The following is a 24000-nucleotide window of genomic DNA, read 5'->3' on the forward strand; positions in this document are numbered from 1 at the left end:
GAAACCAAAACCAATCGTGGCTCACGCGTGCACATTTTCCCGCGCTTTGTGTCGGCTACGTGTAATTACTTCGAGTTTTGATTGGTTTGCAGGATTGTCTCAGTCCTTTTTGATTGGCCAAAGTAATTACTTTGGTTTTGGTTTTACGACACTCAATTGAAACTTGCTCTATCTTAATGATGTTGTTCTCATGCTAATTAGTTGAAATTTACATTTTAAAAAACAGTGAGGTTTCTATCACAACAAGGTCAACCCTAGCCTTACTTTCATTTGTAGTCAAGGTAACTAAGTACACAACTGTAAAATGGTCAATTTAAGGTTTTGACGACAACGTTAATGACAACGTGGGCATACAACGGTGAATCGTTCATTCTCTTTCTTTACTTCTAATCAGTCCGTACCAGTCCGGTTATGAGATACTTCGCCCATATTGTCCAACACAAACAAGGTGGAATAATCGTGAAATACTTAAAATAGCTCAAACTTATATTTTGAAGTGACGTTCTCGTCGCCGGAGCTGACATGGTTTCTTAAACTCCCTATTAAATTGGTATCAAAACGAAGTCATACACCAACTTCGCTTTTTCGGGAGAAGCCAGGCCTGTCAATTGTCTCGAAACATTTCGGGGCCAGTTTTCAATCGGTATCAATATAAAATCCACTTTAATGATTCAGTGATACTTTCTTGACGGATTAATTGGTAAATGACGAGCCTGTACTCACGAGGAAAAATTGCAAACGAAGCTTTCTCACTTCACAGGCTTATTTTCTTGTTAAAATTAGGCTTAAACTCCCTTTGTTAAAACGTTAATTATAAATTTGGCTTTTAGAGTATTTATGTTACCAACTGATCATTTTACAGTTCTGTGCTCAGTTACCAGGCCTTCGAATAAAAGCGAGGCTGGAGTTGACCTTGTTGTGATACAAACCTCATTTCCTTTCTCATGTACATAGAAACTCGTTAGCATTACAGCAACATGATTTACATTAAAAAAGCAATGAGATTTGCATCAAAGCAAGGTCAACTTCAGCCTCACTTTTATTCAAAGGCCTGGCAACTGAGCAAAGACTATAAAATGGTCCATTTGAACTCGAGGTTGGGTTTATGTACCACGCTTTCAAAGGTCGTTTGATGCTCGACCGAGCCAATGAGAGACATGGATTCCAGGGCGTTCTTCGTTTGATGACACCAACAGTTTTCAGTACGAAATTCTATAACCAGGGACTTAGGTTCTACGACGACAACGAAAATGTCGCCTCAAAATATGACTTTGCACTATCGCAAGTCTTTCACGATTATTCCGTCTCGCTCACGTCATCACGTCTTTGCACTAACGCACGTCTTTCACGATTATTCCATCTCGCTCACGTCATCACGTCTTTGCACTAACGCAAGACGTCTTTCACGATTATTCCATCTCGCTCACGTCATCACTTCTTTGCACTAACGCAAGTCTTTTATGATTATTCCATCTCGCTCACGTCATCACGTCTTTGCACTAACGCACGTCTTTCACGATTATTCCATCTCGCTCACGTCATCACGTCTTTGCACTAACGCAAGACGTCTTTCACGATTATTCCATCTCGCTCACGTCATCACGTCTTTGCACTAATGCACGTCTTTCACGATTAATCCATCTCGCTCACGTCATCACATCTTTGCACTAACGCAAGTCTTTCATGATTATTCCTTCTCGCTCACGTCTTTGCGCTAACGCAAGTCTTTCCCGATTATTCGATCTTGCTCACGTCTTCCAATGTGGGGGAACAACCCCGGATAAAAATAAATTGGTGCGAGCAGTTTCAGAGATAAAAAATGACAGGTTCACATTTGTATGCTCAGGTTAATTGTCCTCAAAACCTCAAATATGGTGATTTCACGTCGGTTGTTTCGCAGAGAACCGCAAAAATATGCCCTAAAATGCGTGCCTCACGTGCAGCACGATTATTTTTCCACCATTCTTTCGTGGCGTTATCGTTGTCGTAGCCGTAGTCGTTTGTTAGGGAATAGGGAGCTTACGAAACGAGAACGACGACGGCTACGAGGACTTCATTTAAAAATACGAGTTCGCGTTATTCATATCACTACGAAACTATTTCATGTCGTTTCGCGTTAAAAATGTGTAGTAACTGTCGAGGAATTAAACTGGTATGAGTGGGTTGGAAGTGTACAGAGAGAACTGAAAATTCATCGTCATGTGCTAACGTCCTCCACAGAACCTTGAATTTGGTCATTTCACGTCGTCATTTAGGAGATGACGGCAAAGAAATGTACCAAAATGTAAAACGCACGTGCAGAGCCATTGTTTTTGCTCACCAAACCTATTGTTTTGTAGCGTCGTCGTTGCCGTCGGCGTCGTCGTTTCGTAAGCTCCCTAATTTGAGATCTACGACGGCGACGGTCGACGAAAACGTCACCTCAACATATAACTTGGCTCTATCGAGGGTCTTTCGCGATTATTCAGTCTAGTTCGCGTCGTACAATGTGGGCAAATATCCTCAAAATAGATCGGTAGGAGCGGTTTCAAATTTAAAATAGAGAATGAAGGATTCTCTGTTACATGCTTACGTTGTCATCAAAACTTCAAATTTGGCGATTTCACGTCGTCGTTATGCAGAGGACCGCAAACATACTTGCTAAAATCCGTGCTGCACGTGCAGCACGATTATTTATGCTCTTTTAACCAATGATATTATTGCTTTGTCGCGTTTTCGTAGTCGTAGCCGTCGTCGTTCCTTAAATTCCCTATTAAACTCCCTGACGACTCAGAGTGTAACCCTTTGACGTCCAAGCCGGCCGAAACCGGCCAGACTTAGTTTTTACTCTGTCTAACGCCAGACTATTTTACTCGTCAGTGGGGAACCCCTGGGAGTCAATGGGGTAAGGCACGTTATGACGTCAAACGGAGATCCATTCATGGGTACTCAAAGAAGACACTTCGAAAAAGGAGTACCAAGTGCAAGTTATAATACATATTACCTAACACACCATAATCAAAATGTGAGAAAGACGAACACCGCCCCGTGCCTTAGGAGAAACTGAACTTTGGGTGGACGAGAAGCTGTTCCTTTTTGTTTGATCAGGGTTCTTACAAAAAAGCACTTAAACTCAAATATTTTTTGTTCCTAATACAAATCTTCCCATCCAAAGCAAACATTGTTACCCAGAATCTAGCTTTTTCTGTACCGTACAAGCCACGTAAACTTGGCAAAACTACATTCTGTAGCAGTAATTTGGACCCACGACCGTGATGTGAGAGGCATGGGTCTATTTTCGATTTTACGTCACAAACTGGTTTGCATTCCTGTTTTCAAAGAAACCAGTTTGTGACGTAAAATCATGTGCCTCTCACATATCACAGTCATGAGTCAAATTGCTGCTTGTTTTGATAACTAACTAACGAAAACGCAGATGTTCTTCCCCGGGGGTTTCCCATGGCTTTTCGGGCGTATATTGGATGACAAAAACCTCTTGTTATCTTTCAAAAGAAAACGCTTCTAGTCACGAACCTTTGCCGTTACCTTTTCACTGGTCTTGCTCCAAAAGAAGCTTTCCTAGGTGATCCGATATTAGTTTTACGAACTTCTTTTCGAGCCCGAAACTGAGGCAGCGTTTATACGAACACGGCTTCATTTGTAACCGCATTGTTTTCGATGCAGTTACGCCTTCTGTTTACACGACACCGATCGAAAACGGGTCGATTTGGAAACGCTGCCAAAAGTGGAGCGCTTTCAAAACGATACGATTTCACCTGTCGTGTAAACTGCGAAATTGCATCGATTTGAATACGGTTACTATTTTGGCACGAAATTTGCATCATTCGATTCAAAGTCGTTAAATTTAGCACGTACTGCAGCGCTCGCTTATACCATCGCGACTTTAATTTTCTGGCGAAAACGGGTCCGTGTAAACATTTGCAAACCGCATCGATTTTGACGCGGTTTTGAAGTCATGAAACCGTGTCGATGTAAAACCGCGTTCGCGTGAACGCTGCCTGAAGAGTTTTCCAAGCTTTTGAGGAACAGGCCCCTAGGTCGCTCCGAGCTTGCCGAGCATTATTATTATGGGCCTCCAGGCCTCCCTTGCTCCTTTTGAAAAATTTATCGTGTTCCATTGTTCCGGGAATTACTTACAAACTAGTTCTCAGCTTTTTGACCCCTAAAATGGTTTATGTTCCCTAAGATATTTAGTCTTTGTTCCTCTGTTCCCCAGTTTAAATCAGCCACGTTCCTTGTTCCCCAAAACCCCTGGCAAAATCCCATGACAACCCAGAGATCTTATCGCCTAACCTCACTTTTCACTCGGCTTACCTGGTTGATGAGTGGTGATGTTTACAAACTCACTGAACGGACCACTGCCCGTTTTTGCGACCGCCTGCACCTGCACACTGTAATTGCTGTAAACTTCAAGGCCGTTTATTAGGAAAGAAAATTCATGACTAGAGACATGATTACTGCGTAGATGTTCCAGAGTACTTCCGTTGTACAATTTAATGGTGTATTGTGTAATGTTAGCATTGACCTTATCCCAGGGCAACTTTCCCCATCTCACCAAGATGCTCGTAGTACTTTCAGGCGTCGCACTGACATTTGAAGGTGCTGCCCCCGGCACTAAAAGAAAGCAAAACATGTGATTGCAACAAGGTCATGTTCCATTAGGTTTAATTGCTATTAATTAAAAATAAAACACAAACAGCAGTTTACAAACATTTGCTTGAACTGCATAACTTTTTATAAACTTAACGTTTTGTACTGTTTTCGAAACTTAATGGCCCAAGTCAAAGAACTTTAACTATTAATTACTTACAGTCGAACCTCCGGTTGCGACCACCTCTCTCCACTCAGCGACCACTTTTCCAAAATATCATTAGTTTCCAAGTAAAATCACTATATTCGGAACTTCTTGTTAGCGACCACCTCTCGTAAGTGACCGAGACAACTTTTAGAGCTAATAGTTTGGAATTTTCTTTAGTTTTTAACCTACCGTAAGCGAACACTTGATAGATAATAGGGCAGAAATTGGACAACAAGGCGTTGTAACATTATGGCATTCTTGGGTAGTACAAGAGAAGGAAATTTCTCAATGGGAAGCAACGGATTTTTACTGGAAATTGACTTTTTACATGAATAAAACATTTAAGATTTTAAAGAAAAAATGCGCATACACTGTACTCTGTCAGTCTTAAAAGAGACGACCTTAAGTGTCTTATAACTACGGAAGATTAGAACTGATTTTCTGATCTCTCAAAAACAGTCAACAGTTTAACGGAACAACTACAGCATGAAAAATCGAAGTACGGTATTCGGTGCATGCAGTCAACACAATCATTGCATGTTCAGTCCAAGTCATGTACAAGGTTTTTTATTTTTTATTTCAGCCATGGTATCGATGTCTTGTTGTCTCCGCAAAAAATGTATTCTCATGGGAATTTCTAGTTCATATCCGGCTCCTCTGCTAATAAGGCAAAATTTTAACTCAATATGGTCCGAGTTCTCCTAAGCGACTACCTGCCGTAAACAACCACCTAGGCTTGACATTTTCGGTGGTCGCTTATAGACTATTAAGGGAGGTTCGACTGCATTTGCTCTTCGGTGCTCCGTGCAACTTCAGATAACTCGGAACCACGCTAAATCAAAACACGGTTTTTCACCCTTGTTCCCAAAGTTCTTCTCAACGAAAAAGCGGCAACTATTTGCGGAGAAAAGACCTGAGATTGAATCGAGGTCACTGAGCAATCAACGGTAAAATGTCTTTATATTTGTAATCATGGTCAGGAACTGCACCTTTGTTGGAAACTAGTTTAAGATAATTTAATGCAATTCAGTGTGGCGGAAAGAGGGTCACAAGACAAGCTAAGACAAGAACATCGCTTAGAAGTTTTCCACAATTTATTTCGATCGTCGGATGGCATCGAGTGGAAAGACTAGAAGAATTTTGAATTGTTGTATTAAGTCCCTTCAACTATAGCTATAGTTGTTTATTGACAATAGGGCATCCGTAATACGTCACAATTATTCAAGATGGCGGCACCAGGGAAAATTGAAAACAAAAATTAGGGATTGTAAAATTCAATCATTCTTTCTTTGAAAAATTTCAAACAAATTTGGTTGTAAAAATCATTTCCTTTGTGTTTAAGTTATCTTTTGTTTAAGTGGAAGTTTTTTTCAAATATTCCGACTTAACCTATTTAAAGGGCCTATGTCACGCGAAATGATGTCATTTCATGACACCCAAAATGCCCCAAAAAGTAAAATGAAACATTGCAATAACCACTTAAGACTGTTGAACAACATAAAAGGAATACAGCAAAAGGATAGAAAAGCATGGATGGACACGAATAAACAAGATTGAAAGGGATTGCATTTGGGTAATCTTGAAAAAAATCGGCCCGACTTTTTTCAAGTTTATGGCAAATTGCCTGGATAAAGGTCGGTTTTGTTCGGAATCATCTTGTTTGTGATGTAATGATAATTTTATCAACAAAGGAATTCCACATTACCATTTTCGAGTTTTAAATTCGTGATTAACAAAAGATTACACTAAACACCGTTAAATGACGTGACATAGCCCCTTTAAGTTCTTCTCTTAATTTGGATTTAGATGCTACCACCAACCATTTTCCTTGCAAAGTCAGAGTATACACCATTTAGCAGACACGGCGGTCATTTTGATTTCTGTTGTTTCAAATAGCTATTATGGGATGCCCAGGGGGCAAATACATATTAATTTGCAAACTGAGCATCCCATAATGTCTTTTGAAAGAACAGAAATCAAAATGGCCGTCGTATCTGCAAAAAGGTCCATGGATCTATTGCTGATATGACGCCACAAACTCCTTCGCAATTAAGATTTCTAGAAGACACTAATTTGCAAAGCAGTAAAAACAGCAAGCAGTTTTAGTTTTTCATAGATTGCGAGTCCCTTCAAAGCCATGAGGAAGAGCAATAGAGGCGAGATGCATGTTTTGTGGAGCTGACATTTTACTGTTATGAAAAAAGGTATTTTAAAGTTAGAAACTACTCTTAAGAGAATTAGGTACAGAGATCATCTCTTACCACCTTCGAGGGTCCTTCCATAAATTGGCTTGCTGAAATTTCCGCTTGGAATCAGAACTTTCGTTCCATCTTTGGCCGTTATGTCCATAGCCATGACTCTTATTTTGTACTCGACGTAAGTTGTCAGATTTCCGAGGCTGTACTCGAAGAGAGTATTCAGATTTACGGGGTCATCAGCACTATACTTCTCACAATACTTCTTTGGGCAATAGGACAGGCGATAACGCGTAGGCTCATTCAGCCGTTTGTTGATGTGCTGTATTTTCCATGACACGTCAATAGAGGAGTTGCTGGTGGCATTCGCGTATAAAAACGTCAAGTTGACGTCGGGGACTACAAAAACAAATAAAAGTATCAGAGCCATCAGTTGTGAATCAGCAATGTGTTGTTTACTACTTTAAATGTGATCTGTGTGATGCAGGTTATGTTGGGTATACAGCCCGACACCTTCACCAACGCATTGCTGAACACAAAAATTCGTGAATTGGCCGACATTTTTTGGAAACTCACGGTAGGAAAAATGTTTTAGAAGAAAACCAATTTAAAGTCTTAAGAAAAGTGCCAGGACAAATTTGATTTTTAACTCTAGGAAATGCTCCTCATTAAGAGTACCAAGCGGCCTAATTTAAATATCCAGACGGACTCCATACGTAACAAACTTTTTGTTTAATTTTCATTGTTCCTTTCATTTACTATTCCTTCTTATCAGCTATTGCTCTTTTAGTAGTTACAGATTGTAATTTTCAAATAACCTTGACTTGATAATGACGTTTATCCAACGTCGAAACGTCGTCGTCTTAACAAGGTTTTTAGTACTTTTTAGCAGGTGTGAATATATTTGTCACAATTTTTTAATAGTTAAACGTCGGAGGAACAACGTCAATATTAGAGAGCTTTAGATTCTAGGACGAGAACGACTACGAGTACGATATTTTCCCATAGACCAACAGTGAGCGCGCGCAAACCAGCGTCATTTTGGCGAGAAAAATTAGTTCGAGGTTCTGCCAAAATGTTGTCGTGTCAAAACAAATCAACAACACGGTAGCAGTTTTGGGTTTTTCGATCAGCAAAAAGGTTCGGCTATCAGTAATAAGAACAACTGAGCAATCTACACTGCTAACAAAGAGTAAGATTAATCGTTCGGGTTAATGATAAGTCTTCTAAGTACTTTAGCTAAAAATGGGCAGTCAAATCTCGTAATCGTTCTCGTCCTCTTCCTAGAATCTAAAGGTCTCTATAACAAACGCACAAGCTTCATAAACAAAACAACATCAAAAATACGATGCGAAGAAGAAAAGAATAAACGGAACAGGAGTAACCTGCGTAGATGGTGAAATTGTTGGCGCGTAAAGGAAATTAATGAGCGGCGAAGCCGCGCGGAGAATGGGGGAAGCGGCGCTGTGAAGCGGTCCTTCCCATTCTTCGCACATCTTCGCCGCTCGTTAAGTTGCCTCTCGCGTCAACAATACCGAAAGCCACGCAGGCTAAAGCAGGAGTACCAACAGTTTCAGCAAGCAGGAAGTTTTCTGTGCTAACTGTGATTTGAGTTAGTGAGTTAAAGTCAGATCAGACCTAAAAATTTCTTGCTAGCCACTTCCCACCTCAATTGATGTAATTTGTGACGTAATTCAAAATTTCGAGTATTTGACAATTCTGTTTTCACCAATCAATTTTGGGGGGTTATTTGCATTAAGACAATGGATATCCAGTTCACTAAAGTATGATACAGTCCCAAGAGTAAACAACTTTTATTGTTTTGAAGTAAAGATCCCACCCCCCCCCCCCTCCCCCATTTTCCAAAATTTAAAAACGTATTGCATAATGGGATGGGGAAATAGCGAATTGGAAATCACAGCAACGATGACGGCTACGGCTACGGCAACGTCACGCTCAAAACAAGAATATCATTGGTTAAAAATGGGGAAATTAATCGTGCTGCACTCGCGGCACGAATTTTAATACACTTCTGTGACGTGCTCCACAAAACGACAACGTGAAATGATCAAATTTTGGGTTCTGACGACGGAGGGTGTAAATTGCAAGTTGCGGGTTGAGGTTTCAGGTCATTGTTTCATCGCAGCTGAAACAACCCAAACCTTTACTAATGCTAACATTAGGCATAAACTGGATAATGTTTAAGCTAAGTTTAGCATCTTTGTAAAGGTTTGGGTTGTTTCATCTGTGATGAAACAATGACCTGAAACCCTAACCCGCAACCCGCTACCCGCAACCTGCACTGTACACCCTCCTTTTTGACGACAACATGAGCATACAGCAGTGAACCGCTCATTTTCTACCGCCTCTTCAAAACCGTTATAGCATAGTTCGCCCGGTTTGTACAACAGAAAAAGATGGACTACTCGCGAAATTCTTATGATAGCGCAAAGTTACTCTGAAGTGGCGTCTTCGTCGACATAAACGTTGTCCTTGCTGAAACTCCCAAATACATGGTTTCGGTTCGACCTTGTTGAGCTGCGTCGTTGCTGTACTTGCCACGGCGGTTTAAATAAAGATGGTCCGAGTAGGTGATAGGTGAATAGGTAGGTAGGTGGTAGGTGAATTGAACTCTATTTTTATGCAAAAAGTTTCTTCTGTTTATTAAATTAGCATCCATTGTAGTCAGGTGAGTGACAACGCTCCATTCGCTACTTTCGCAAATCCCACAATACAAAAAACCAAGGTGACACCCCATAACACCAACCTGCTGTGGCTAACACATCACGCATGCGTATGACCACTTCACCCGGTCAAATAGCAGCATGGACGGCTGTTTCGGCCTTGCTGGGCCTCATCAGCATAGTGCAGCTAGCATATCAACCTGATGTTTGAGGCACCCCTTTCAGTGGCAGCTCCACATACAAGACATGTGGTAAGCTGGGTTGGGAACAGCTAAACTGTTCTCCCACAGCAGGCGTGTGGGAAGGTGGATCACCAAAAGAGATTCCCCATAATACAGTTCATTTTGGAGGGTCATTTGCATCAAAACAATGGATATCCAGTTCACTGAAGCATGATACAGTACCAAGAGTAAATAACTTGTATTAATTTGTTTTTATGTAAAGAACTCCCCAAAACGTATTGCGTTATGGGACTGGGAAAACCATCTATTGTTCACTCGTGGACATATCTAAACCAAGAACAAGTTTTAAATACAATGATCTTACTCGTTTGGTTAGTTGTTGCGTTTACAGGAGAACTGGGCCTACCAGGTCCCGCTTTCGTCTTGGCCCGAACTCTAATGTTGTACGTGACGAACATTTCTAGGTCATCTAGCACTGCTGTTCGGTTGTTCTCGCCGTCAACGGTTCTATTTTCTATCAAACAACTTCCATTCCTCAATTCAACTATATACCCGGTTATGTTTCCATTGCGGTCATCCAACGGTACTTCGTCCCAGTCCACGCGCACACTTGAAAGTGACCAAGAGCGGGTTCTCACGTTCACTGGAGGAGAAGGTACTGAGAACAGAAACATGCACATTTACATATGTCAATCAACTATTTGCTATATATATATTACTATTTACTAAAGCTTTGACCGAGCAACTCGATAGTGTAGTGGTGAATGACGTACGCTGATAATCCAATCCTTGGCTTGCACCTGACGTCATGGAGTAACGAACGTAACAAACGAACGTAACATTGGTGTAACGAATAATAGCAAAAAAGTCTAGACTTGCGAATTTGGCTCTATTATCATGCAAAACGCGAGCGACATTTTGCTTTTGTTTTGTACACTAACGTGGCCGTCCAATCACGTGAGTGCAAACCAAGAATAGCCTGGGTTCAATACGTAATTTGATCATTTTTTTCCTTTATATTAGAAAAAAAAAAACATTTGCCGTTTGCAATGGTAACGACCGTTCACGAAAGGGAAATGCGCGGTGGAGACGGGACCCGATGCTTCATATGCGCTGTCGATCGTCGAACCAGTTATGGCTTCCTACATATAATGATCATGCCCATACTGAGATTGTTTGCTGGCTTGTTCCCACTTTAAGTAAATGATGTCTTTGGTGGGCACAGTAACGTTTTCGACGGAAATAGATAACCCTTTGCAGATCAGCTCAATGTCGAAGGCCATCCGGTACATTGTAAAGTTTCTGCGATTTTCATAATTCTGAGGAATCTCACCTTCAAGAGCTAAGTGCCAAACTGCGTTTTGGCCAGGAAGATCGACTCCGCCTCCGGAAAATGAATTGGAGTTTTGTTTAGTTCACAGATCGAATACCGCTATGATATCTTTCAGAGATTCGTCTGTCAAAAGAGTCGTAGAGATTCAATAGCGTTCCATCGGCGAGTGTAGGTTGATAGGTTATGTCACGCATCAATAGCCCTTATTCACGATAGCCGCCATGTTGGTTATTAAATTGTCATGTAAATTAGCCATGTGTTATGCTGGGGGGCAAACAATGGAATAAAGGCAAATTGCGGAAAATCGGCTCGTCAAAATATTGAATTAACATTGCTAAAAGTACATTTTAGAATTTAAAATTAATTACCTTTTATAATAGTTTTCTATCTTTTGATTGCCTCCGACATTTTGACTGTCTGCTTCGTTATCTGCTCATTTTTCACTAAAAAAACATCGAAGTAACTTGTGTAATCATTCTATTTTACTACTTAGGTGATAAACATTCAATGAACGTGAAACAAATCATATGTGTGCCTAAGATGTTCGTTATAACCTCTCGAACTTGTGTTGTTTGACCCCTCAGAAATGTGTAGCTAATTTGCATGATAAAGGCAAATCCAACATGGCGGCTATCGTGAATAAGGTCTATTGTGGGTTAACTCTCGGCTTGGCGTTGGAAGTTTGATTAATGGAAGCCAAAACGTAGTTTGACCGTTGGCGACCGCGGAATTATGAAAATCGCAGTAATGGCACAAGAAATGCTACACAAATGGTGAAAAGAACAAGGAATCACAGCCACACGATTGAACTCGACTTGGATCGTGTTTCCGGGTGCAAGTTTTTACCGATAAGCATAGAGGAGAATCTTTGTTTACATGTTTTTCCTCAATAGCGCAAGCCTATCGTTTTTTAACGAACACGTAGAATCAATACAACCACTACATCCGGGAACCGAGCGGCGTATATTTCGTATGTAACACGAGTGGTTATATTAGGGAGCTTAAGCACGCGCGAGAGGCGGACGGTAACCGGAAGAGACATTTTCGCTTGCCAGGGCAATGGTGCCTCCCAGATTTTTATACTAATCATCTCTAATGGGGAAAAGATCTTAGCAATTTAAATGTGATTGTGTGTAAACAAATTAAAAGGAAAAACAGGTCACTTCCGGTTGCCGTCCGCGTCTCAAAAACGTGGGTGCTTAAGCTCTCTATTGAGCAACGACGTCACGATCCCGCCATTTTTTTTGTTTGCATTAATATCCAATATTTGTATTAAAGAATGTTTTTCAATCTCTACCATGTATATTTACTGTCCAAATAATAAAAAGAAAATTACACGTTACCTCAAAGATATGAATATTATGTTCTTGCGGCAAGAACAATTAATATCCCATGCACTCGTTCGCGCCAATCAAACATAAAATTCGTATCTTCTCGCCACCGTGTAATATCCTCTACATCTCTGAAAATTTGAATACGACAAACCAGATGATAGAGAGCTTTAGATTCTACGACGAGGACGAGAACGAGTACGAAATTTGACTGTCCGTTTTTACCGAAAATACTTAAAAAATTTATAACCCGGACGATTAATCTTACTCTTTGTCAGCAGTGTAGGTTGCTCAGTTATTCTTACTGCTGGTAACTGAGCCTTTTTCCTGATCGAAAAATGTCAAAACTGCTTCCGTGTTGTCGACTTGTTGTGACACGACAACATTTTTGCAAAACCTCGTACTAAAATGACGCCGGTATCACGTTTTTCCCGCCAAAATGACGCTGGTTTACGCGCGCTCACTATTGTTCTATGAGAAAATCTAGTAGTCGTAGTCGTTCTCGTCCTAGAATCTAAAGCTCTGTAAACGCGTGGCCAAACGCTCGCAATATTTCAACGCAACATCTTGCAACATTGTTGGGCACAACGTGTTGCATACGTTTGGCCACCCTGTCGCGATATGTTGCAACATGTTGGATGATGTTGGATCAAATTTGAAAACGGTCAAATTTTTCGAGCAACATTTTGGATGTTGCATGATGTCGTGCTCGTTTGGCCACGTTCACGCAATATTGCTGCGCTAGGGCATGCGCGTTAGGTCCACTTCTTGCGCCCCAGGGGCCTGGGGCACATGAACATTGACATGTTGCGTTGAAAATTATGGAAATGTTGCGTGCGTTTGGCCACCCCGTTCAACACATGTCGCAACATCATGCGACAATGTTGCAAGATGTTGCGTTGAAATGTTGCGAGCGTTTGGCCAGCTTTGAAAATTCGAAAACTCGAGAATGTACGGGATCATCAGCGCTTTTGCCACCCAAGAATTTATCAGTTTTTGATGGGTAATAACTGGCTCAACGAACGAAATGATATATGAAATGAATTATATATATGAAATGCGGATATGAAATCAAGTGAAGCTATGATCCTCGCAGTTATGAGCTTAATTTTAGCAATTGCGTAGAGAAGCCTGAAAAATTTAGGACTTCCACGGGGTTTGAACCCGTGACCTCACGATACCGCTCCTTCTTTTGTAACCACGGTCGACTGAAGTTCCCAGGAAGATCGCATCGGTATCGCGAGGTCACGGGTTCAAACTCCGTTGAAGTCCCGAATTTTTCGGGCCTCTCTACGCAATTGATTGCGCTCATAATTGCGAAGATCATAGCTTCACTTAATAACTGGCTCGTTACGACAGCTAAAAGGTTTAAAACTGGAGATTTTTCTACAAGTTAAACCTCTTGAAGTCAAGTGGAAATAGCAAGCGCCTATGTTAATTATAATAAAGTCAGCAAAGATTCCCTTATAATGTACAAGGTTGCCAAAGCTTTTAACACCAAGAAAAGGACTAAAATACATAGGATTGTAGCAAAACATTTACACCACTCACTAATCCAACCATTGGAAAAAAAAAATATATATATATAGCTATAGATCTAGATATAGCTCTTTTGCATTACAAAGCTTTTGCTTTGTCCAAATTGAGCACCCTACTAGGATGAGTCATTGCCGCTAGCAATTGCGCATGCTCACTAGCTCGCTAGTTTGAACACTCTGACATGGCTTAGATGTACCACATGTGAGGTACATTTGGGGTGGCTTTATAAGCTTTACCTCCATTCTAGACATCAGCACTGCTCTGATGAAACCAAGAAGGTTAGTCATATCTGACAATTATTCGCCGAAGAATTGTTTTAGTATAAATACACAGGTGACTATTTCAAAAAAGAGAAAAAAAAGCTTCAACGCGAAATCATCTTCACTTACAGCGGCAAAACGACTACTAGCAGCCATTTCGTCCGTCGAGGTGATTATCGGCTGATAATCCGAGATGGCGAGCCAATGTGAGCGCGCGATTTTGTATAATCACCTGTGTATATAGATGAGATGAGATTAGATTAGATTAGATGAGATGAGATGAGATGAGATAGATTAGATAGATAGATAGATAGATTAGATAGATAGATAGATAGATAGATATATTGGATAGATTAGATAGATAGATAGATTAGATAGATAGATATATTGGATAGATAGATAGATAGACAGATAGATAGGTAGATAGATAGATAGATAGATAGATAGATAGATAGATGTAACGCAACGCTTAGATGTAACGCAACGCTTTGCACAATGTTTCTTTTGGGACGAGTGGAAGCGTTGCGATACATCCAAAAATACACAGCTGCAAAGGATTCTTAAAATTCGTAGACCTTATTACCTCCTTCTTTTGTAGTCACATTTATCGGTCGACTGAAGTTCCCAGTAAGATTTGCCGCGTATGCCGCCATTTGAATCTCATACTTTGTAAAGACGTCTAGCCCTTCAATAATTTCGTATTCTTTTGAAAAGACCTGTTGCCCTTGAAAAATTTCACTTGTTTCATTTGTCGGAACATGCTTTTTTACTGCGTCTCCCCAGGTCCCATTTTTCAAAGCACGGTAGGACACCACAAAGGACTGCAGGATGAACCCTCTCTCCAGGCCCCGAATAGCCCATGTCAGGTGAACTGACGTGGTTCCTATTGGTGTTGCAGTGACATTTGTTGGAATGACGGACGGCGCTGAAAAAAGACCAAACGATAGACAATGCATGACATTACCTTACAAGCGTCCGTTGATAACTTCAGAGCTCGAAATTCAAAAAATAAATCAAACGTGTCCTGTTTCAAAAGTCGAGCAACCAAACCTTGTCAGTTTGGTTGCCCTTAAAAGGGTTTGCTTACCCACTAGGAAACACCCTACGATTAAATACAAGCCGTGCTGCAGTGCTCCTGTGTTTTTTCGCGCAAGTCTGAGTTTAATAAGGGTGCGTTCGATTGACCGTATTCCGCAACAGGAATACATGGAATAGAAGTTAAAAATCCTTCGTTTTTACGGAGATTCACATTAAAATTATCAAACACTTAATAAAATGCTATTTTAAATATATATTATCCTTGTTGCTTCAAAAGCGCCAGACATACCGTTTTAAATCATCACTCCGCTTATTTTTAATCCGGAATAGAGTCAATCGAACGCACCCTAAGTTTTGGCATTTTCAAAATGGCCTCCTCGATCCTCCAGTGATATTGTCTTTTTCCATCTCTTGCATTCACCCATCTAACATTTTGATGTAAAAGCTAGAGATATTCAAAACATGGTAAAATGTTCAGCTGCGGTAAATTAATTATTGTTAACTTCACAGTACTATCGAACGTTGACAGTAGAAAACTGACAAGTAAGTCGAGTGCTGCGTATGATTATTTTTTAATTCATTTTCTATTTTTCCTCGCCACACAAGGCCCCAGTAGTTCAGAGGGTGCGTAGCGCTATCCACTGGATAACTAAAGTGGTTTATCCGCTGGATAGTGATTTATCTGGTGGATAGCGCTATCCACCCTTCACACAACTGGGGCCAGGCTTTAAAGCTTACCAAAGACTTGTCAAAAACAACTATCAGTTTCAAGCACTTTAACTTGTACGGGTTTAAAAATAAAGATAACCAAGGGTCCCCTGGGGACATTCTCTTGGTACTTAAAAAGTCAAGCACCTTCCTTAAAATTCTGGCCGTTCCCTATAGCGTAGATTTCTGCAACAGTCTAATTCTTCGCCGAATCCCCAGTTTTTCGATCCATTGTGCAAGTTTCTTAGTGACACTTCCAAGACCGGTACTACATCCACGTTTTTTCACACTCCACACTCTTCTAATGTCCCACGCCAAATCCTGATATTTTTCGATTTTTTCAAATTCCTTTTCATTCACACTACTATATTATTATTATCATCATCATCATCATCATCATTATTATTATTATTATTATTATTATTATTATTATTATTTTGCGTGAGGGGAAAATGATTCAAAGACGCTTACAAAAAGCAAGGAGACATGATCCACCAAATAAAGCGAAAAGACCAAGCGAAGTCTTAGTACGCAGTGTCAGTCAAGATAACTGCCCCGCTTGTAACGCAGATAATCTTACCAGCGCACGAGCCTCCGAATGATACTGTAACAAGAACTTTGCATCAAGGCGTGCATAAAGAGAAAGATAAAGGTTTGCAGGAGAGGTGTGAAAATGTGAGAAACTCTCTATCAAGTAAAACTAGGAGCGGCTGATCTTGCTATGGAGAAAGGTGCATCAAGTTGGTGGACAGTAATCCCACTTAAGGACGTGGACTATGCTTTCAACAAGAGGGAGTTTAGAGATGCCGTTCACTTGAGGTATGATTGGGAAATCAACGATATCCCTTCGGTCTGTGTCTGTGGGGATAAGTGCTGACTACTGCCAGCACCACTGCTGACTGACCACTGCTGACTATTATTATTATTATTATTATTATTATCGTCGAGACAATTGAAGAAGATATTAAATAGACATTTTTAAGTAGCAATTTTTTAAAATAAGTTTTTTAGGCTAAATAATTGCTTTTGAATTGTAGAAATGCACACTTTTTAATACACGACGGGTATAAAGAATAATATTTTTACATAAATTTTGTTTGGACTAGTTAGGCTACGTTAAGATTTTTTAATTTACTGTAATATATTGTAAGTTGAAATTACTATTACTATTATTATTAAAAATTATCATTATTAAATAATAATGATAATAATAATAATAATAATTATTATTATTATTATTAATATTATTGTACTTTAATTTGTCTACATTTGCCCACTATGGCCAAAACCAAACCATGGTTTTAAGGCACTGCAGGAGAAATATCGTAGTTTCCTGCAACAGTCCAATTCTTACCCTAATTATTAATTACTAATTATTAATACTTATTAATTATTAATAATGAATGATATTAATTATAAATTCTCTATTATTATTATTATTATTATTATTATTATTATTAATATTGTTATTATTAATAGAAATGAATGAAATCTTTGTCATGACACAATCAAAAACATTTGTTTCCTGCTCCGGAAGCATAATAAAAGTTAAAAAGTTTTACAAACTCGGAGCTAAAAGTTAAAACTTATGAAATATTTCGTCCGTTTTTCAACCGGACTTCATCAGAAACAGAGAAACACAGCACGTCAAGCAAGCTCTAAAAATGAATAACTATCCAGAATGGATGCTAACAATACCACATCCAAAATCTACAACAGAAGATACCGAAGAGCCTCAAAACGAGAAGAAAATCTATGCATCAACGCCATACATCAAAGGAATCTCGGAACGCCTGCAAAGAGCTTTCAAGTCACACGAGGTTACACTTATTCATAAACCCGTCAATTCTCTAAGATCACAATTGGTACGTGTCAAGGACACAACTGTCAATCTCAAGAAATGCGGTACTGTGTACCAGATCCATTGTGAGAAGTGTAACAAGGAGTACGTTGGCGAAACGGCCCGCTCTCTGGAAATCAGAGTAAAAGAACACTAGTCAAGAAGTTCATCAGCTATTCACGAGCATTGTCGTGATTGCCACTCGGTGGACCCAAATAAGACAAAAGTACTATCAACCGAAGTTAACACCTTCAAACGCAGGATAAAAGAAGCTATTCAAATTAAACTTACGAAACCGGCGTTAAACAGAGGCAATGGTTACGAATTAGCAGCCATCTATGACACAATTCTAACCCCCAAGAGGCGTTAAAAACCTTTTTAAAATTCATCTTTTTAACATCCACATCATTGACTGATGAAGTCCGGTTGAAAAACGGACGAAATATTTCATAAGTTTTAACTTTTAGCTCCGAGTTTGTAAAACTTTTTAACTTTCATTTGTCTTGACAGTTTTTTCTATGTTATGAAAGTCGTTTTCAATATTTACAGTTCCAAATGTGCTAAATAAAGGACGTTTCACTTGACTGGAGTTGAAACTCACGACCTCCCGCACGGGAGTCCCATGCCCAACCAACTCAGTCAACAGGTAACTAACTCTTTACTCCTTAAAGTGCCCTCCCTGTGACCAAAAACATCATTAAGACACCTACTTATTTTGACTGGAATTTGCCTATTTAATGGTCCGCCATTACTAACTTTGAGATCTTGAGAGAGCTGGATCGAGGAGAAAATGACGTCAAAGGCTCACTAGTTTAAGAGCGCGTTCGATTGACCGTATTCCGGAATAGGAATGCAGTTAGAAATGCTTCGTTTTTACGGAGATTCAAATAAATATTGTCAAACAATTGCTAAAATGTTGTTTTAAACATAGCTTTATTATCCTTGTTGCTTCAAAACGCCATACATAGTGTTTTAAATCATCACTCCACGTATTCTTATTCCGGAATAGAGTCAATCAAACGCACCCTAAGAATGTAATGCGTGTGTACGCCGCAGAATTAAATATGCAACACGGGAGTTTTGGGCTCTCAGACTTTTAAACTCGCGTTTTGCATATATAATACGCTGCATTCATACGCTGAAATTTTAAGCTAATGAGCCTTTGACGTCACTTTTCCCTGGATCCAGCCCTCTGAGGTCCAATCGGTCAATTTTGAACGTGAGCAATGGCGGACCGTGAAATCCAAAAGTTACACTCAAAGTGAACAGTCTTTGGATAAAACTGAAAGCTCAAAATCCGAAGAAAAAAAATAAGTGATTTTTTATTTTTTATCAAGGGGGCACTTTAAAGAATCCCGCATAGACTTGTGAATAGACGAGGCCAAGAAAAAAATTATATGTATATGTAATCGCATGTGCCCGAGGGCAATAGACCTTTTTGCAGATACGGCGGCCATTTTGATTTCTATTGTTTCGAATAGCTATTATGGGATGCCCAGGGGCAAATACACATTAATTTGCCCCCTGAGCATCCCATAATGTCTTTCAAAACAATAGAAATCAAAATGGCCGCCGTATCTGCAAAAAGGTCTATTGCCCTCGGTAAAAAAATCTATTAAGGATTAATTTCAAGCGTATTTTCAAAGTTTTCACAAAGCTGCCCGAGTCGCGAAGCGACGAAGGCAAGTTGGAAACTTTGATTGAAATTAATCTTTAATTGCACGAAAGCACATTGCGATTACTTGTTTATCACACAAAGAGCAAAATTATTGAGGGAAGACCGTTCAGTGCCGCGACAAATGGCAATCAGCACGCTCCCATCCGGTTAAAGTTCAATTTGATAAATCGTCCAAAGAGGGCTTAAAATGAATTTTCTCGTGGACAAAAAAGTAGTTTAATTTGGAAGGAGACTCTCTTGTATCTTCGCTTGCTCTGGATAAACAACTGTTAACCAATCGGGATCAAGTAATGATGCCCTCTTGATTACTACAAAAGTGCCCTCGTGATTAAGAAAAAAATGCTCTCCGTCTCAGCCAATCAGCATTCAGTAATTTTGCCCTGTATGTGATATCATTGGTTAAAAGAGCATAAATCATCGTACTGCAAGTGCGCCACGGATTTTAGCGCATATTTTTGTTGTACTATGCAAACGACAGCGTGAAATCTCCAAATTTGAGGTTTTGACGACAACGTGAGCATGCAACATTGAATCTTTGATTCGCTATTTTCACTCTGAGGACCCCCCGGACTAGACATTTAATTATCGACAACTAAAAAACGCAGTTTGTGGGACGAGTTGTCGACAACTAAACGCTAAATTCTAAGTTGTCAAAATAAATAAGCAGTTTCCGTTTTCGAAAAGGGAAATTGCTCGGTTGTCGACAATAAATAGTTGTCGATAACCACATTTTTGACCACTTTTTCTAGTGTGTGGGATGGTTAGTTTTAGCTGTCGAGAACTATCGCATTTGGTCAGTGTTCTTTTTACTACAAACATGCGCAGTAAATTCTACCGGGAATAATTTTGTAATCGACAACGGAATACTCCAGTAAGGGGAATGCTTCCAACGGACATATTAGTTGTCGATGACTTTCTGTTCAACAGATATAGTTGTCGACAACTAAATGTCTAGTTTGTGGAGGCCCTGAAACCGCTCGTAACAATTAATTTTTTTAAGGACACTTCGCCTACATTGTAGAACGTGAACGAGATGGAATGATCTGGGGCTGTGTCACGATATTTTACCACATTAAGCGACTTGAAACTGGGAACCAAGCCAATCGAAACAACAAGTACTTAGATTGAGATTGATGTTTTTGAAAACTGCTCAGCCTAACAGTTTTTCAAAGTTAGCTCTGTTGTTTGTAACTTTAATTACATTTGCTCGACAGGCATATTTTCGACACGAAACTTTGGTTTTTGGTGGCCTTGAACAATCCAAAGTCTGCATATTTTCGACACGAAACTTTGGTTTTTGGTGGCCTTGAACAATCCAAAGTCTTTCGCGATTTTTCAATCTCGTTTACATAAGCGATTTCTAAGTAAAAACATAGCATGAAAGGTTCGCATTTGTACACTAACGTTATCGTAGAAACGTAGATTTTGGTGATTTCACGTTGCTGTTAATTATGCAGAGTACCTTATAAAAACGCGGCTGGTATTCTTACAGGTCACAGGTCACAGGTCACAGGTTATTGTTTTACCAATACAGAAAGTGTGCTCAAATGACATTCTTTTTGCACTGGTTCGTTATATCACATCACAGGACTGTATTATAAACTCAACGCTAGATAGTTATCACTCGATGCTCAAAACTCAACTCGCTCAAAAAGAACATCACGTGTTCTTATGACGTCATGCAAGAGCGGAAGGCAAAGAATGTTTATCCTAAACATGCATACAGTAAAGGCTAACCTTATATTAGGCCTAATTATGCCTAAACAAAAGTTTTTAGGCTTAAGGTTAGCTTTTATGAATGTTTAGGATACTTTCTGTACCGGTAAAACAATGACCTGACACCTGTAAAAAATAAAAGCCGTATAAATACGTGCTAAAATACATGATGCACGTGCAGCATGATTATTTTTTCTCCTTTAACCAATGATATTCTTGTTTCGTGGCGTTTTCGTAGCCGTAGCCGTCATCGTTTGTTAAACTCCTTAACTCTTAAAATTAAATTTGGAGACGACGAATGGATAAGGGCAGTACCTCTGTTTTTCGTCCTTAAAGGTATGACATGACTCCAAGGACCATCACCTTTCCGTGTAAAGGCTCGTACGTGCAGTTTGTACTCTATGAACATTTGCAAGTTTCCGATCACTGTACTAGTTACATTCCATGGAAACCGATGAAACACAGTATTGCTGCTATTCACCTCCAGCTTATATCCAATGATAATACCACGTTGAAGTTTTATGGGCACTGGTTTCCAGCTCACGTTGATGCTGTCAAATGATCTCGATTCTGCTGTAAAGTTCTCTGGTGGAACTTCTGGGGCTGATAGCAAAAAAAAACTAAATTCTTTCACAATATGTCACGCCTCGCGGCTTACGTAAGACGCTAACACCCCGCATAAATGGTACAAAATCTACGTTCACGGCTTTCTCAAGCCGCGGCTTATCCTGGCCTGGGAGTTAATACTCGTATAAATAGTTCCTTTCGCGTATTATGTACGCCAAGGCCAGAGTAAGCCGCGGCTTATTTTCTATCGTATAAACGGCCCTATTGTTGTGCGAGTAGCAACATAGTAAAAATTATAGAAAATTCCTTGCAAAATAAACAATTCTCACTTGGCCTCGCTTTGAAGAGGAGGCAGACATGAATATTCGATGACTGTGTGATTCGTAGGTAATCACATCATCAAGTGCAATTTGGAATAAATAAGCACGAGTAAAGTTAAGACGAACAAAATTGCACGAGCCCGTAGGGCGAGTGCTATTTTCAGTGTTTGAGAAAATTTACAAGTACTTATTTATTCCAAATTGCACGAGAAAAATCACATGATTATTTATTAATGGCATTGATATGGGAAGTATTATGGAAGTATGTTGACGACAGTACTGCTTCGGAGATCGTTACCAAAGGACAAAGAAAGTAGCGCCCAGTGCACAGCGGACTTATATAAGATCTGTCTTGATGTATGCCGTACTAGTATTTTATCAAGCTCTGCCCTTGTATCTCAAGTATGAAATAGAACAGGTACAGAAAAGGGCATTGTCAATTATCTATCCAGGGATATTGTACAGTGATGCCTAAAGCTGGTGATACATGGTTCAACATTTGTTGATCAAAAAATGTTGCAGCTGTTGTTCAACAAATGTTGAACAGTGTGTCATGCCATGTTGAATGTTGGAAAATGCCATTCAGCACGTTCAACGTTCTTGAACGATGTTGAACGAAAATAGAGATCAGCTCTATTCCGTTCAACACCTCTGTGCAACATGGTTCAACATTTGTTGAGCAACAAATGTTGCAGGATGTTGAACCGTGTGCCATCGGCTTAAGAGCATGCAAATATCCCTAAGGTCGATTCTTATTGTGAAGACATTTGTAGAAAGACATTTTTCAACATTATCAATGACAAGGAAAATTGCACGTGCCCTTAGGTCGAGCCAGCGCAATTTGCAGTCTTAAAAATTTTACGAAAACTTTATATTCATTTTAAAGTCCAGACTTTGAGCCAGTTTTGTGCTTTGTTCAGTGTTTTTGTTCTCGCCATTCCCCTTCAAACTCTGAATTAAAACGTTGTTACTTTCTCCTAACCAGTCCGCCATTTTGTTTTATTGCGCTTTCGGGACCTTCCATTTCAACTTTTCTGTTACTCGATTTCAACTTTCTGCACTGTTTGACGGATTAATTGACGTGTTCTCAGCTAATAAGCAGGGCGGACTGATTTTCGCATGTATATTATAAAGACTCGAGAGTCCATTACCTAGAGCAAGAATCTAGTATCAAGTTTGTCCCCATTAGCGTCGGAAATGTGTGTATTTTTAACCCAAGTTTTGCGGGAAGACCAAATCAGCTACCTCAATGTTGTACTCAATTCAAATCTCTCGGGGTTAAGATTTTTTGTGCATTGTATTTGCATTATAAATAAAGGTAGCATTACAATACAATACATACTTAATTGACCGCTCCCCATAGGGGTTTTTCAGGGCCAATGAAACACAACGATACGACAGAACAGAACAACAACAACAAATGTTGAGAATCCTAACTGGCCGGACGCAAACCAGTTGGCTATTTACAAGTGCAGCTGAAAAGTTGAACCAGGGACTACCAGGAACAAATTAAACGAGTGGTCAGAGCGGGTCTTGAACCCGGGATCTCCGGATCTCAAGGCAAGCGCCCTAACCACTGGGCCACACTGCCACTGCATTCACATTTTAATGATTATTTATATGGAAATACCGTGAACAAAAATGTTTCATTCCAAAACGGTTTGAATTGGGTAAAACAATGAGTTAGCCTATATAGTCTATTGTTTATTGTCCAGCAAAACTTGGTTTAAAAATAGACACTTTTCTGACGCTGATGGGGACAAGGCCAAAAGGGTAAATCTTAGTTTCGGTGACGGACTCTTGAAAGAACA

The 24000-nt window shown here is 39.8% G+C and overlaps 1 protein-coding gene across 6 annotated transcripts in view; it reads right to left on the reverse strand.

Annotated features, from left to right (window-relative positions):
- LOC137986255 (protein sidekick-1-like) overlaps positions 1-24000 on the reverse strand; it is a 101495-nt gene that overhangs the window by 27738 nt on the left and 49757 nt on the right. For all 6 annotated transcript variants that reach the window (XM_068833480.1, XM_068833484.1, XM_068833479.1 and 3 more), the window contains 5 exons: positions 21618-21905; positions 14906-15247; positions 10224-10517; positions 7060-7392; positions 4315-4614 (listed from right to left, as the gene is read on the reverse strand). In XM_068833480.1, the coding sequence (XP_068689581.1) occupies positions 4315-4614; positions 7060-7392; positions 10224-10517; positions 14906-15247; positions 21618-21905 (1557 nt within the window). The remainder of the gene's footprint in view (positions 1-4314; positions 4615-7059; positions 7393-10223; positions 10518-14905; positions 15248-21617; positions 21906-24000) is intronic.

Source organism: Montipora foliosa, unplaced genomic scaffold, assembly GCF_036669935.1.
Source record: "Montipora foliosa isolate CH-2021 unplaced genomic scaffold, ASM3666993v2 scaffold_164, whole genome shotgun sequence".
Classification (NCBI taxonomy): domain Eukaryota; kingdom Metazoa; phylum Cnidaria; class Anthozoa; order Scleractinia; family Acroporidae; genus Montipora; species Montipora foliosa.